General features: G+C 41.2%; 1 protein-coding gene across 3 annotated transcripts in view; it reads right to left on the reverse strand.

Annotated features, from left to right (window-relative positions):
- Nucleotides 1–153: 153 nt before the first annotated feature.
- Nucleotides 154–16,456, reverse strand: part of fam49a (family with sequence similarity 49 member A) — a 70,846-nt gene continuing 54,543 nt past the window's right edge. For all 3 annotated transcript variants that reach the window (XM_074684896.1, XM_074684897.1, XM_074684895.1), the window contains 9 exons: nt 15,158–15,279; nt 14,915–15,020; nt 10,479–10,615; nt 10,264–10,341; nt 9,784–9,900; nt 5,100–5,179; nt 4,176–4,302; nt 3,956–4,026; nt 154–1,300 (listed from right to left, as the gene is read on the reverse strand). In XM_074684896.1, coding sequence (XP_074540997.1) covers nt 1,237–1,300; nt 3,956–4,026; nt 4,176–4,302; nt 5,100–5,179; nt 9,784–9,900; nt 10,264–10,341; nt 10,479–10,615; nt 14,915–15,020; nt 15,158–15,279 — 902 coding nt within the window. In that variant the 3' untranslated portion in view covers nt 154–1,236. The remainder of the gene's footprint in view (nt 1,301–3,955; nt 4,027–4,175; nt 4,303–5,099; nt 5,180–9,783; nt 9,901–10,263; nt 10,342–10,478; nt 10,616–14,914; nt 15,021–15,157; nt 15,280–16,456) is intronic.

The raw sequence follows: 16,456 nt of genomic DNA on the forward strand, positions 1-16,456 counted from the left end.
CGTGCTCTATGGTAGCCCATAGACACCTTCATGTCTCAGAGCACAGAGAAACGTTTGATTTTCGACAGCCTAACTGAAACAAAAGAGTCACATATGAGATTGTCTGACCTTCTGAGGAGGTTAGTCTGAGTGTGTGGGAGCTGTCGCTGCACATTCATGAACATTAAGACACATTAATGTTGGTACAGTGGAGGAGGATGCCATCAAGGAGCGTTTGATAGTTAAGTCACTTTAGTCCAATTTAAGGCAATTTCCAAAGGTCATTTCAAACAGTTTCTAATATCCTGGACATCTGATGGAGGGGATTAAAAACTGTTTTACACCACGTTTTAAAAAAAGTCTTTCACAGAGCTGCTCTGCAAAGAAGCACAAACCTATACAAACCTTTCATCTGGAATCAAACATTTTGGTGTTTAATACAAAAGCCACAGAGAGGTTGTTTAAAAACAGGGTGAACATGAACTGTCATCCAGAGCGTCTCCACAGAACGCTCCCATCAAACATTTAGTGGGCCACTCAGATCCACGGCCCATCACCACTCAGCAAATCTCTGAAGCTCACTGACAGCCTGGACTCACTCAGAGTGCTTCCAGGTTTAACGTTCACAGTGGATACTCTGAAACACTTCATAATAAAAGGTTGGAGAGTGAAAAAAATGCAAAATACAACACTAATGCTCGAGCATCACATGCACGCTAATCAATCCCTTATCTGCTCTCAATGTTTAGCCCTTCACTGCAAGAAAATGTGCATTTACACAACAATTGATTTCATTTGCTTCACTTAAATACCTGACACAGCTTCGTTCATCTGAAAACATCTGAACTTTAAACTTCAACAGTTTGATTTGTAGGTTGATTTTGATTAAAACCTGAAAACTTATTCCATTGTCAAATCAAAGATTGAAAAGATTAGTTAAGGCCTTTTTGACACTGCCTGAAGGTTTGTTTATTTCCACACGCTGCATCCAAAGCTTCATCATGTAAGGCTGATGGGTATCTGCTGTTTGTGCTTTGACAGCTCGAAACAGTGGAGGAAGTTCATAAAAAGCTTTCAGACTGTTTCTTTTCTAATCAGAGGATGCACAACTTCAGCTTTTAATGGCTCCCAGGGAGTGACTATGCAAATACACACAAGTATAAACAGCCAGTCTTTTTAAATATTGTAAACATTTACATCTTATCTGAGGTCAGAGCATTGATCCTCTTCATGTCTGATTTTAGAAAAAAAGAAATGTTACTGGAGCATCGTCCGGATGTTCTTTGGAGTGGACTCATCATTCAGGTGTTTTGTGGTGAATCTGAGGAAGGAGACAAACAAAGACTTGAGTTTGAGAACGGATACCTTTAACTGTGGAACATCAAACATCTTGTATCAGGAGACTGACGCCGAAGTCTGTGGAGCCAGAACACTGACAGTAAGATGTGGTATTGAAAAAGAAATTTAGCATTGTAGAAAAAGTCGATTGAATCTTTAACAAAAATTGGCATAGTAAAACATCAGACTAAAAAACAAAATACAGACATTAAAAAAATACACTATTTCTGAGATTTTTTAATGTTATGATGTGTTTTTCAATGCCAATATTCATCACACTCTTTTTTTTCCTTTTTTTAACATCACTTGTTTTCATTTTTAATTCTCTTTTTTTCAGTTTCGACTTACTGGCAGTGTTTTGACAAGGGGGGAGCAAGTTCACCTCCAACTCCCAAACCGCCAATAAGTCTGTTTCGGTTGGTACTTTTATGGGTCAGGAAGCAGGTTAGGGTCATTTTTGATGGAGCAATGGGCCTGTCACGATAATCAATAAATCAATTAACCGAACAATAAATAAAAACGTCCTCGGTAAGTTTGCCAGCCTCGACAAACTGACATGTGCATGCATGTTTGTTTTCCTCCTCTCTTTCGACCAAAGAGGCTGAGTGAGAAGATGGCTCACTACGTCTGTCTTTCCTAACATCGGGGTGCATGGGTTCTATAGCAGATTTAGTGGATTTATAGCGGAGTGAGCATCTGTCAAAAATGCGATCTTTGGGGTGAAGACGGGGCTGCTCGTGTGTACACACAGAGAGAGCTGAAGCGAGCGTCCTGAGGGGTAAGGAGGAAACACACGCTAATATGGGTGATGACACAAAAGATCCGGTTCTTAAGCCGCCTGCCACAGTCCCAGTGTGGGAATATTTTGTTTTTTATAAGAATGAACAAAGTGTGAGCTCATGAACACCAACGAGCTGATATGTCGCATTTGTTTGAAAATAGCGGCGACGAAGAAGAAGAAGGGGAGGTGCAGCGGAGCCTTGTTCTTTGACAATCTGCTCTTACTGAGGCTTTTGGTCGGCAAAGTAAATAGAAATAAAAGCACCAAATGGTGGGCGCTCAAGGACAGCTACATTGCCAAAGAAATGCAGCCCTTCAATACGTTTGAAAGCCAGAAATGTTCAAAATGTTTGACAGACAGTACGGATTGACTGGGGAAAAGTACATGGTACAAACAATTCAGGAACTGTATAAACTCCCTTTTATTTAGGCTATAGTTTTTATTGTTGTTGGGTTTTTTTGGAGTTTAGTTTTTTTCTTTAAAGACAGGGTCGATGTTTTATTGTTTTTGATTGGTATTAATTATTTTCATTGACATGTATTTTTTTCTAAAAGAGAGTCCATTTCATTTTCATTGTATTTTTTTCTTTCTTGTTTGTTAAATTTATTATATTTTTTGTTTAATTTATTTTATTTAAAAGATCCTGACCTTTTAATTACAATTAAATGCTCTCAAGAAATTAAAGTTTTTTGCTTTTGATATGGTGTACTCACTTTATTATCCCATTTATCATAATTACATCAATGAAAAAATGGGGAAAAAAATCAAAATAATATTGACAATAATATCGTTTATCTGCAATAATATTTTGGAAAATTATCGTCCAGCAAAATTTGTTATCGTGACAGGCTTATGGAGTAACATTGAGATTCAAGTGGAAATGATAAGAATAAAGTTGAAATGTCTAGAATAAGGTTAAAAAAACTCCAAGGTTCTTATAAAAATGGCCCTATCCGGCTTCCGTAGAAAACAATCTCCTCGCCCCACCCATAAAAACACGGACCAACAGAAACAGACTTACTGGCGGTTTGAGAGTTGGAGGTGAACTTGCATCTATTACTGTCCAGTGTATGATCACAGCGGCAGGGGCAACAAGTTGCTGGCCACTCCAAAAAACCTGGAAGCCCGTTCTCACGCCCCAAACCCCAGTTATCCAACCCTTTGCTACTCCACTTAAATATTAGCCATGTTTTGAAATATTGGTTGTGTTTTGAAATCTCTGGTTATAACGATCTAGCTAACGCTGCTATAGCGACAGCTACAGCTAATAAGAACTACACTGATGTCAGAGCAGGGTGACAGATTTACAGCAAACAGACTTCACTACAATGAACTGCATTTCATGATGGATTAATGACAGATAAGCTGCATTCAGAAGCTGCATTAGCTACATAAGCTATGATAAGCTAATGTTACAGTGTTCAGAAGCTACATGATATAGCTTCTGTATACTGTAACGTTAGCTTAACATTCACTTTTATTGGTTTAGCTGTCTTAGCACTCATGTAATGCAGTCCATGGTAGTGAAGTCTGTTTGCTGTGAATGTGTCGCTCTAATCTGACATCAGTTTATCATCACTTTGTTAAAATGTGTTCGTTTTGGAAGACAAGAAACGGTCAGTCTGACTATGACAGCCAGAGAGCATCTAGAGGTGATGATGTAGTGGGAATGAAGTGGGGTCTCATTTGTAAGAGACGTGCTTTCACCCTTTCTCCTTGGCTCTCAAAACAGAGGACTAAGGGGAGGAGGGAGACAAAGGGGTAAGATGAAGGGGAAGGCGTAACAATGAGAACTGGGATTGGGCTTATACATTTTCTGACAAACATCAGACTGCAGAGCCGAGAGAAGCCACCTACTTGAGGGCGTTTAGGAGGCCTTCCACGGTGTCTGCCGGCTGGTCCTTCAGGACTTTGATGCAGCCTTTCATCTGAGAAGAAACGCATGGAGTGAGTCCAGAGCTGCACCACCAAAGCCCTCCACAGTGAGGCGTCTTATTAAGTTTAAACCATGCACAGGGGTGTGTGTGTGTGTGTGTGTGTGTGTGTGTGTGTGTGTGTGTGTGTGTGTGTGTCTTACGTCTATCTTAGAGGACTTGTTGAAAGCGCCATTGGGGTGAACGTGGTCGTAAAGGATGATGACTCCAACCATGACCCTCATGCAAAACAGGAGTGTATCATCGCTACTGAAACGACTCGAGTACTCCCTAGAGACACAGAAGGAGGAAGAGGAGTGGATCACAAACATGAAACCAGGGAATCCAGACAGTTACGTGTAATTATTCATCTGTTTGTGTTTTGTTGAATGAATAATATCAGTTAGAGTGTAAATCTGGGCCTTCTGTTCAACCCAAACCAAGAAACAGTGCAGTGTGCTGACCTCTGACTCGTCTTCTTCATGTCAGTTTGTTTGCAGTGTTTTGAAACATACTGGTGGTTTAATGTTGGCACCTTCCTTTATTTTCTGATGCTCTTAATTTATTTCATACAGGAGCTTTAATTCCTTCCCTGATCCACGCTTCAGTCAGAGGTTTATAGTTAAAAGTAGCTCTCGTTGATTTTTGAGGAATTTTGTTCCAAGCAGTAGACTCACATGTATAATCTGCCAGAACATCAGAGAACTCAATTTAAGTGTACATTTTTCATTCATGTTACTCTGGTTTACAAATGTAGAAAAGCCTGAAACTGGGATTTTAAATTCTGGGTCAACTTGCCTCTTCCTCACATTGAGGAATACAGCTGGTTTATTTAGTGCAGGTCTTGGATTAGCTCAAACCAGCTGATGCTAAATCCCTGGTATCAGTTTTAGGATTAAAAATTTGGATCCATGCATCTCTGTGTATAAACACTGACCTCCAGCAAAGGGTATGAAAAAACGCCTGCACAGTAAAGAAAGTGTTTACATGATTTATTCTTTCATACAACATGTGGAAACCTCACGACTAGCATGTGTTGGCATGTGTTAGCATGTGTTAGCATGTGTAGGAGGCTGGTCCTGACTCACGGCGTCTCCAGCATGACTTTACAGACGCTGGCCATGGTGCTGAGACAGTCTGTGGTGTTCTCCAGAGGAAGAGTCTTGTTCTATGAAACACAATGAGATGAATTATTGAAGAAACCTTTTCAGTGGGAATAAAAATCAGTTCTCAATATCAGCTGGTTGCAGTGTGGTAGTTCTCTCTTCCTTGCCTGTTTCTTGTAATTTTTTTTCGTCTCTTTTTCGTCATCTTTGTATTTGGAGTGGATCATCACTTTGTATGGTTCATTGTTGGTCATGGACACCAAACTTTATGTGTCTTCAGCGATATTTTTACTACTTTTCTCCTGTGTTTGTCTGGAGATCCTTCATGTAACCATGGCTGCATTGTTTACATGTGGAATTAGGTGTTAGCAGCCTGTAGCATGTCAATGCTAACTAGTGTAAGGCTTGATGATTTCCTTCAAAGTGAGGAGGAGGAGGTGAGGACAATGTGCCCAGCGGCATCTTGCTGTTCACGGACATGGCTGACTGAGCGGACATCGGACGCCGGCACCACATTGGAGGAGCTTCGCCTGCTGTGAGCAGACAGGATCCATGAGACAGAGACTGAACAGACTGCTGGGGAGACTCAGTCCTGGACCCTGTGGAGGTGGAGACTGGCTGGGCTGGAGAGTGGTGGATGGGACGTCGTCATCTATTTTCTTGTGGACCTTTTTTCACTTTCTATACACTTTCTTACTTTTGTTTTCTTAAATGCTGCTGTGACTCCTGAATTTCCCCTCGGGGATAAATAAAGTATTTTCTACTTCTATTCTATTCTATTCTTCTCAAGTGCAGGATGTAGGACTTGTGAGTCGACAGAAGCTCGCTGATGACTTGGACTTGGACTAAAGCTCTGTCTGCATTAGGACTGAGAGGACTCTGGCTTATTTATCAATGAACGCTTTGTTAACAGTAATCTTTCCTCTGGTATCAGCTCCTAATAACATATTAGTTTTTAGAACACTGCTGGCTCGCTGGTGTGTGTTTTTACACTGGTGTGTGTGCAGCAACAATGTGTGGACCGATGTCAAAGGTGTTGTACATTTTGCTTTCAGAGATTTAAGGCTAATGCTGGTAAAAACAGAGCAACATGTTCCCTATGTAAGGAAACACTGAGGAGAAGCCGTAGCCTAACTTTAATGCCATCTGTCCAGGATGTGCCCAGAGCGGTGGGGAGATAGCGATGCTAATGTTACTTTGGCTGTTGATAACGCTGTCATAAGCTAGCTGCTAGATGACAACATTGGCATCTAAAGCTAGCCAAACAATGGTCCCACCATGTTTGGTTGAAGTGTGATCAGTTCTTAACTTCCCAAACGTTCATCCTTACACAGATCAGTTCAGTAACATGAATACACTGACAGCAGCTCAGGTCTGCAAATAAAGAATATAACTAGAAGATGTGTGTGTGACAAACTTAAGCATTTATTGTATTACACTAAAAGTCAACTAAGCCAGGATTTCTATGGAGACTCTTAGCTTCAATAATACGGGTATAATTTTTTTGGCTATATAAAGTTGTCATTTTGCAATATTTACAATGTACAGATGCAATGATGTATGACGCTCCCTGCTGTGTACAAAACAACAATGACTGAGAGGGAAAGTAGCACGGCAGCATCAACTTCGTCCTCACATGAGGATTTAGTGCCTAAAAGAGGAGCTCCCTCAGTGATGTCTGACCAAAGATCAGACATACAGCAAAAGACATTAAATGCAAAATGTGCAGAACTATTACTGCGAAGGGTGGCAACACCACAAACATGTTCCACCACCTAAAGCTGAATCCCACGGCCGAATACAACCAGATTATGAAGGCACGCAAGGAGGACACAGAGGCTACGCTACCATAGGTGGAATTTTTTGCCTCCACGACAGACATGTCGTGAAGCCAAACGTCCAAACCCTGTATCAGCACTACCCCTGATTCACACATGAAGCGTGAGTACTTCACAGCACAGTTCTGCCAATTCATACTGGATGCATCTCTGGCGCCCCCCGCAGCACAGGGCTGGGCAGTGCCCAAAGCAGCTGGATACCAGAGAGCACAAAATCATGGGAGTACCACATATTTCTGCAGGAATCCCACCGGTGACAACGTACTTCCATGGTAAGTCCTGAGTATGTTTAGCTCATCTGGACCTCCCAAAACTTCAGCACCTTCAGTCCATGCCTTCTCCTTTCTGTTGGTGTCCTTATAGAAAGAATGTGTTGTGTTGCATAGAAATATGAAGTTTTTCACCTGCAAGATAAACTTTTCCTCCTCCAAAACGCCAGATTTCTCTGGATCTGACCTACTTACTATGTTTGCATTTCAAGCTTGTGTAGTAGTGGTAAATGACTGGAAAAGTAGCTTCTATACTGTGTGTGTGTGCAAGTAAAATGTTGTTATTCAGGAGCAGCAACCACTAATAAGAAGTTGTTCGGGTTTTTCCCATCTCGCAATAAATGTTATCACAAATTCCCTTAAGGTATCATGATATCATTTTGAGGCTATATCGCCCACCCCTATGTCACGCTGTAAAATTCAGAACAACACACACTGATGTGAAGTCAATGAATGTGTTTTCTGCACATCCGAACTGTCAGACAGCCATCCAGGCTCACACAGACAGTAATGGCGTCAAACAGCTGGTTGCTTGTCCTCAACAAAGTCCTGGAAACCTAAGCTTGGTTTTATGGTTAGCATGTCTGTGAGGTCTGCCGGGCTTTGTGCAGACTAATGACCTCATTTTAGCTGCCCCGCCCCCTCCCACAGTCCTTTTCATACGGGGAAAACTTCCACGTCACGCTCATCCAAAAATTTCCAACTTTAGCTCGGAGACGCTTGGATGAACAGGAGCTCCTAGAGTCTGAAGTACAAAACATCCTGGCATTTCTATGAATCATCACACGGATATCACCGCGATAAGTGTGTGATGAACAATTCCTGGTGTAAAATGTGGCCACACTCAGCAGAAGTAAAGAGTTGGCCAAAAAATATTATAAACTGTGTAAACAACTCCTTCTACTCATTCCTGTATCTGCGATACACCGCCCCCTAGAGTTGAGGAACGGATGCTGCGTGGACCGTTTAAAAGTAAAAGAGTCACACGTGTCCTCTTGTGCTGATTCCATGTGTCTTATTTCTGTGAGACACATTTGTGCAGAAACCATAACACAGCCTCAAAGGGACTAAACTTAGACTTTGGGGGCTACAACTACTAGTGGTGCGTCTCAATGCGTTAACTTTGTGCTTCCTCCATCCTATCTCCTCCACGACACCAGAAGTACTTTCCCAGTCACCATTTTGAAGACTGTCCCAAAGCGATAATTGCACTCAGAGGAGAGAGGAGAGAGGATGGAGGAGACTGATCAGAGGAGCTATGATCGAGGAAACACGAGAGTCGGCTTTGCGGAAGTCTTTTCACTGACAGACACGCCCCCATATGGAATATCACTCTCTGATTGGACGCTGCAGCTGCTCAGACTTTACATGAAACTTCACAAACACAACAGAGTTTCATTAATGAGAGAAAAGACGAGCTGAAAACAGGCACAGAGGATCGTTCAGAAACTGATCATACTGATCAACTGATCATAAATCTGGTAATTAAGTGTTTGTTGTGAGTTTAAAGCACAAAATACTGAACACAACCATCATCAAATCAATATAACAGAGGATTAAAAGGTCTACAGAAAACTGACTGATAAATAATATCTTCCTGAAACACAATAAGGTGGGTTATATTAATAAGCTTCAGAGTTCACAATCAGATGAGCTCTAGATAAAGGCTAAATGATTCATAAATTATCTCACGCATGAGCTTCTAAATAGCACACAGGATAAACAGAGAGCAGGTTTTCTTCATGGTAACGTGTGTGTTTAACTGGTTAAAGAAACAGACAAATCTCTGTTACTGTTTCTGTTTGATCAGAGTTGTAACAGCACACATGCCCAGACGCACAAACAGCTGTTAGAGCTGACTGACAGATGATCCAGAGGTGATCAGCTGATGCCGTCATCAATGAAACACGTCGCTTCATGTGACGCTCCAAAGGAGAGGATGTCCCATTGCTCTAAAAACCAATCTCCTCCATCCTCTCTCCTCTCTTCATTTCCTCCCGTCTCTCCCATGCATCTCTGGTGGGAGGGACTGAGACGCAAGTGAATGACCCATGTGGAGGAAGGAAGGATGGAACTTTGGAGCTCTGAGACGCACCCCAGGTATTGGACAATGAGGGCTCTGGGAACTTTTCTGGGACTCAGATTTAGGCACTTAGGACTTAACCATGGAACTTAAACTCAGCTGAAGAGGACTTGACCTTTGCAGAGTGGACGTTCTGGCTCTGAGGCCTGTGATGGAGCCTTATTATGTGAATACTTGGGACAGGGACAAAGGCTGGTACCAAAAATCTGCTTCCAACATGTCAAAACAAAATGTTTGTTGTTTGTTAAAATGTGTACTTTGCATTTCTGTTGGTGTAAGTATTGTATGTGACACTTCTACCATTTTTACCAGTTTAATAATCAGTTCCATCGCAGAGTTTATTTAATACATTCTATCTAAACTTAATAATATGGATTTTTTTGTACTGAGTGAGTCTGTCTGTTGTAGACATCATTGCTTTCTTTTTATGTTTGGGTCAGTTGGTTTAAAATTGGTGGTCCATGCAGCTGTCATACCTCTGTCACAAAGTTTGTGGTTGCGGTGCTGAGTGTTTTCAGCATGGGTGTGGCTTCAGCGTAGAATAGAGACATCCTGTTGGCCATCTCGTTGTTGACTTCATTCTCAATATCCAGCTGTACAAGCAGACAAAGACACAAAGAAGTTATCAGGAAGAGTACATTTAAGCAGACATTTTTTTGTTTTCCCAAATACTTGAAAAATGACTTGGGCTATTGTTTTGATAGGGTGATGAAATACAAGAAGGACGGATCAGATCAGGGCACAAAAACCTCAAAATAAAAACAACTCCAGGTTTTTCCTTAGTTTTAGTACAAAAGCAGGACGAGTACATGAACCATAGGGTGTTATTTAGGATCAAATTAACTTGTCAAGATGAAGAAATCATCTTGAAACATCACTAATTATACCAAACAGAAGGACACTGGAGTTCAGTAAGCCCAGGAAATACTCTGCACTGTCCTCTCTGAAGCACTCACATTCATGTTGTTTATTCGGTTTCGACTGATGGTCCGTCTGTAGTAGCTGAAGTCATTCTGGATGGCAGGAATTCGCATCTGAGGACAGCAGGACAACAGTCAGAGGTGGCACAGACACCAACAGTTCCCTCTTAAATAAAAGCAAACAGCTCTGAGGGCACGCTGACTGAACCCGTGTGAAAGTTCCTGAGTGCTGCTCAGTGTTTCCCCCTGACCTTCAGCTCGTCGAAGCGCAGAGTGAAGTGGAGGATCTCAGCAAACTGTTTAGCCAGAGCCTGCTCCCTCTCCAGGTGCTGAGTGGGCGTGAAGGGCGGACAGGTCAGGCACTCCAACAAGCTCTGCAGAGCCTCTTCTGCTCACAGGCACACACACACACACACACACACACACACACACACACACACACACACACACACACACACACACACACACACACACACACACACACAGACACACACACACACACACACACACACACACACACACACACACACACACACACACACAAAGGAGAGGTCATCTGCTGCTCAACTCTCCAGTTTTTAACACTACTGTCCTGGAGGGAGTTAAAGTAGGGGAGATTTTTAGACTTTTATCCTCTAATTTCTCACTAACAGATCTCACCTGAAGTATGATCAGCTGATACAGAACAGAGGCTCACTATTAGAATTTTAACTGTTGGTGTAAGAAAGGTCCATTTCTCTCTTGAAAACTGATTATTCAGGATTTCATCACTTCAAATCTTTCCTCAGGCATCAACACAAAATTCAAGAGACAAATATTTAAAGCTTTTTTAAAAGAGAAAATATAAATGAATCTGGAAAAAGATTGAACCCAACAGGTGAGGACAATGGGTTGCATGCAAACATCAAGCTCTGACACTTCTCCTCTACGACTGACTGGGTTTGATACATGTTTGGTCATGTTCCTATGAATCCCTTATTTTTTTTTATTTTATTGATTCTAACCGTCTAGGTCTTTTATTTTTATTGACTCTTATTCCTCACATTTTCACTTGCACATCATCTGGGTTGGACTGGTGGCACTACTGTTGTCCACAGAAATAGTTTTAGGTGCTGTGTTCTGTATGCATACCCGCCAACATTACACTCTGACAACCAGGGGATCCCCCCTCCCCTTCCAGCGCCTCAACATTTTGTCTGTGCTTATTTTTCCCTCTGTGTTCTCACCTAAGTCTGTGCATGTTTGTCTCTGCCAAGTTGGATTGCAAGGTCTGGCAACATGTAGCGAATCTTTAATTAGTATCAACACAAAAAAAATGGGAGAAATTGTAAAAGGGGAGTTAAAGGTGCCGTAGGCAGGATTTAGCCAGTCAGTGCGAATCTTTTTGTGTTTTCTTTGGATTAAATGCTCGAGTATTCATTGATTACCCTTTATGAGTGTAGTATAATTGCACTACCGCAAGGTCGCAGCATTTCCATCTGTCTCTGTTATGAGCTGACAAGGGTTCTCGACCACTCCAGGTATCTTTGACCAATCAGAAGAGGCTCTATCCTGATTGGTTGAGGGGCGTCGCTTTGTCCTTCATCCCGTTTGGTTGTAAAGCTCTTCGTTCTCGTGAACGCGCATGAGGAAGTCCTGGCTCGCATACTTACCTGCCTTGTCGGACTTCCAACCCCCAAAACACCAAGGAGTTAAACGAGGACGGCACGAAGAAGAAGAGGGAGAAGAAGAAGAAGAAGAAAAGCAAAAAGAAATGTTTGCGCACGTTCTTGTGGGAGGGGCTAAACTTGCGTAAGGGCGTGATGTCAGAGAACACAGGACAGGAGGGGCTGTGCTGGTTTTCAAATCACCATCTTACCTGAGTAATCCTGCCTACGGCACCTTTAAGCTGCACTGAGAACAGGGTAAAAAGGGGGAGACTCCAACAGAAATCTGGAGCGTTTGGCTGGTATAGGTTTGAAGTTCTTCTGCACACTTAAACAAACCACAATCTTTTTCAAAATCAATTTTTAAAACAGTTTCCCAGTTTGAGATCTATGAAATAATTCTATTCTGATCCTGATTTGAAAAGGTGCAGCTATACAATCACACAAAAGGCTGTGATTTGCTATGGAAGTGGCTAAATGTACGTCTGTGTGTTTACATATGTTACAACCTCTGCAATTTTTGACTCTGTGTGCAGCTACGCCAGTAAACAAAAACTGGCAAAACAACAAGACCATCATAAAAATGTTGTTGTTTCTGTCTGACATGGGTACCCTGACAGTCGCACGTTATGGTCCATACCAACAACAAAGAGTTTAATAAAGAACAGACCTCTTATCAGTATAACGTCAAACTTCTTTCCTTCAGTTTTCTGTTTCCTATCAGGTACTGTAAAGGAGTTTGATTTAGATCTTTTACTGAAACATTCCTGAACACAGAACAACTTTTTAATTCATCAGCAGATTATTAATAGCATAATAGACACATGGATAAAACCTGCTGCTCTTCAAATCCAACCTCTGATCATTATTAGATTCAGATAGTGAAGAAATACACATCAGTTTTCCTAAGAACACACTCCCAATGGTATGGTGATATGGCTGGATCATAATTTGTGAAGAGACTTCCTAAGAAAGTATCCTGGCAGGATCCAATTGTGGACTTCTGCTCTTTTTGTTTTTTTTTCTTTATTTTGGTACAGACATTTTTGTCCCCAAGCTCTGTAATGTCTCTCACTGTAATTTCTTTCACCTGCCTCATCTTTGTCAAACTGTAAACCTTTAAAAAAAAAAGAGTTGATCACAAAAAACAGTAAGTGTCCTGACAGCTGCACGTTTTCACGCTTTCAAACAGAAGACCGACTAGACTTTGAACTGGGTGACCCAACCAGGGCACTGATTAATGCAGGGAGCCAACACGGCAATAAAAAATATTTACTGTTTTTGTTGTGTGCTACAAATAAGGATCTTTAGCTACAACATTTACGAAAAAGAAAACAATGGAAGATAAACCAAACCAGAGCATAAAAAAAAAATATATATATAAAATAAACTAGAAAAGTACTCAGGGGGCGCAGACCTCCGCCAAGCATATTGTGAATGTGATGCAAAACTTTAGTCCTACTTTAATGTTATACTCTCTTTCAGCGGACTGTCTGCTACAATTTGGTGTTAAAAAAGCAATCCGACCATTTATCGTGGAGTTATATACACATTTGGTGAAAATGACCCTATCTCACAATGATAACAAATCCTTTAAAAAAGTCCTGGATCCAGATGGTGATCCAGATCACCTCCAAAATGTAATCACTTCTTCCTTATCTCATTTTGAACATTTCCTGAAAATGTCATCAAAATCCATTTGTTCGTTTGTGAGTTATGTTGTTCACAGACAAACAAACAGATAAACTCTCCTAAAAACACAACCTCCTTGGTGGAGGTAAAAATTGAATAAAAAAAAAAATTCAAAGTAAAATTTAACTAAACTTAATTAAACAGCACACTGCAATGCATGGGCTGCACGGTGGCACAATGGGTAGTGCTGCAGCCTCACAGCAAGAAGGTCACTGGTGATTCCCAGCTTGGCCGGTGGGCCTTTCTGTGTGGAGTTTTCATGTTCTCTCCGTGCATGCGTGGGTTCTCACCGGGTACTCCGGCTTCCTCCCATAGTCCTAACATGCTCATCAGGTTGACTGAACACTCTAAATTGCTGTAGGTGTGAGGTTGTCTGTCTACGTGTCAGCCCTGTGACTGGCTGGCGACCAGTCCAGGGTGTACTCTGCATCTCGCCCAATGACAGCTGGGATAGGCTCCAGCCACCCGCGACCCTGAACAGGATAAGCGGCTTAGAAAATGAATGAATGAACTGTAATGTACTGAAAACAGCACAGCAGAAGCTTTTTAAGTTGAATTTTAAAAACTGAATTTTATAAAATAGAAACTTTTGTTCTTAATTGAGAAATACATATTTCACAGCAAACAATAATCTCTGCGTGTTCCTTTATGGCAGAGCATGGAGCCTTATATAACTTTTCATTGTAACATAATCAAAGTCACACATTTCTGTCAAACTGTGCAGCTATACTTTGAAGCTCCATGCCTTCAAATTCTGTCACTGCACCTTTAAACCTTTATGGCTTTATTACTGAATGATCACCCCCTCTAGCTCCTTCTGTTCCCCTGTCACGCCTCTTTCTTCTGTATCCTGGATTTCTCTAATGTAAAACAAGAGGACAATACTGTCTTTACTCATTATCTATTTATTGCTCTTTTCATCTTGATTTCGCTGATGGCACCTTTTCACTTGATTTAGTCTCATTTTATTTTGACTGGTGGATGATTTCATTTCCATCTTGTTTATCCACTGAGCATCGATCTCATTTCTTTCCTATCTGTTTGTTAGTTTCATCTGTTTTCATGTTTGCGTAAGGGTTAACAACTTAGTAGGGGCCCCTTTGTCACCCCATTTGTCTCATGCTGATAGTTTTTGGGTTTTGTGCTCTTTCATGCAGCATCAGTTCTATAAGTATATCAGTTCACTGATATACTTCCATAAGTTGTTTGACAATATTTGCCTCTTCATTCTTGAAATCCCCTCACAACCTGATTTACAAAGCAACAACACTTCTCCTCTTCTCCTTCCTCAGACAGAAACAGGTACATGCAGACACTTTCTCCCTCTACTATCAAGCTGTGAGACCAACCTAGTCTGAGAGAGAAACAGTAGAACTTCTTGAGTTTGATGACGAGTGGACACACTGAGTTCCAGGCTCGCTCCTGCAGCGTGAAGTCTGTAGGGTTCTGAATGGCCTGGGACAAATGGATCAGAGAGAGCAATCAGAACACACAACACATCAACACTGAGTTTGTCTTCTAAATGTTTAACCGTACACAGTGTGTGCACATTGTTTAGTGTTAGTAATGTGTTTTTGTGTGTGTGTTCTCACATCTCTGATCTCCTGGCCGGCTCCTTTGTACGCCTGCAGGCCTGAGAGGATGTTCTCAGAGTCCTGGAGGACAGAGTTCACCTGGTTCCACACCTCCCGCTCTCCTTCTGTTGGCTGTGCATCTAACACACACACACACACACACACACACACACACACACACACACACACACACACACACACACACACACACACACACACACACACACACACACACACACACACACACACACAAAGTTTAATAAAATTAGTGAACTCTATACACATCTCATTACAAAATCAACAGTTCTTTCCTTTTCACATCAAGTTTCTTTGAGTTTGATTGTCAAATGGAGTACTAAACAAATCCAAACACTGATAATAAAGTTTGTTTTGAACTGTAACTTGATGTGAAAGGGCTTTTACGTCATAAATGATGTCACTGGGAGGGCACAGGGTGTGTTGCTGGCTGTCTTTGTCCTCACCAAATCAAGGTGCCTGTTCAAGCTTCCAAACACTTTTTTTCTGAGGTGAGCACAAAGACAGGCAGCACAGTGGACTATGAGAACTCTGGGTCACAGACACACATCACACTCACATGAGCCCATCAACAGTTAGCCTCTCACATTAGCTGCCTTGCTTTTTGAAAGTGAAGCTTGGAAAAGCAAAGTAAAAGCTTTGATGAACTCTTCAACACTTTGATAATAAAGCCTCTAAAATATCTTCACCTGTGTTTCTGGAGCTGGACACAGTTACTGCTTTCTACCTTCAGCTCAGAGTTTACATCACTCAACACTCAACTCAAACTCAACACTGGAACAACTCAGAGTTAGCTTCAAGACAGCCACACTAAGGGCTCAACTACTGAGGAACTACTGTAAAGCTGACAGTCAGGGCTACGAAAGCTAAAAAACGACAGTCAAACATTATGTCTACAATCATCTGTGACACTTTAGAATAACCATCATCTCTAAAGGGTAAATCAGGCTGAATAGACAGTGAATTAACCATTAGTTAATACTTATTTACTTACAATGACATTATAGTTCATAGTGTTTGCTTATGGTTTGTAACTCTTTCATGTTAACATGCTTATTGATGCAGTATTAAAGAGTTTTATTAATGATGTATCTGAAAATATTCATAGATGCTTTACAAAGTGTTATTGACGGATTACAATCTCCTGTGCTAACTTTATATTAACTAACCGATAATGTTAAGACACTTCATGAACTATTTACAAACCATGAACAAATAAGGTTTATAGATGTTTAATTAACCATTCTCAAAGGTTTATAATCATTTGGCTATCAATAATAA

Source organism: Halichoeres trimaculatus, unplaced genomic scaffold, assembly GCF_033239565.1.
Source record: "Halichoeres trimaculatus isolate MK-OKI-2021-1 unplaced genomic scaffold, fHalTri1.1 fHalTri1_scaffold_13, whole genome shotgun sequence".
NCBI classification, from domain to species: Eukaryota; Metazoa; Chordata; class Actinopteri; order Labriformes; family Labridae; genus Halichoeres; species Halichoeres trimaculatus.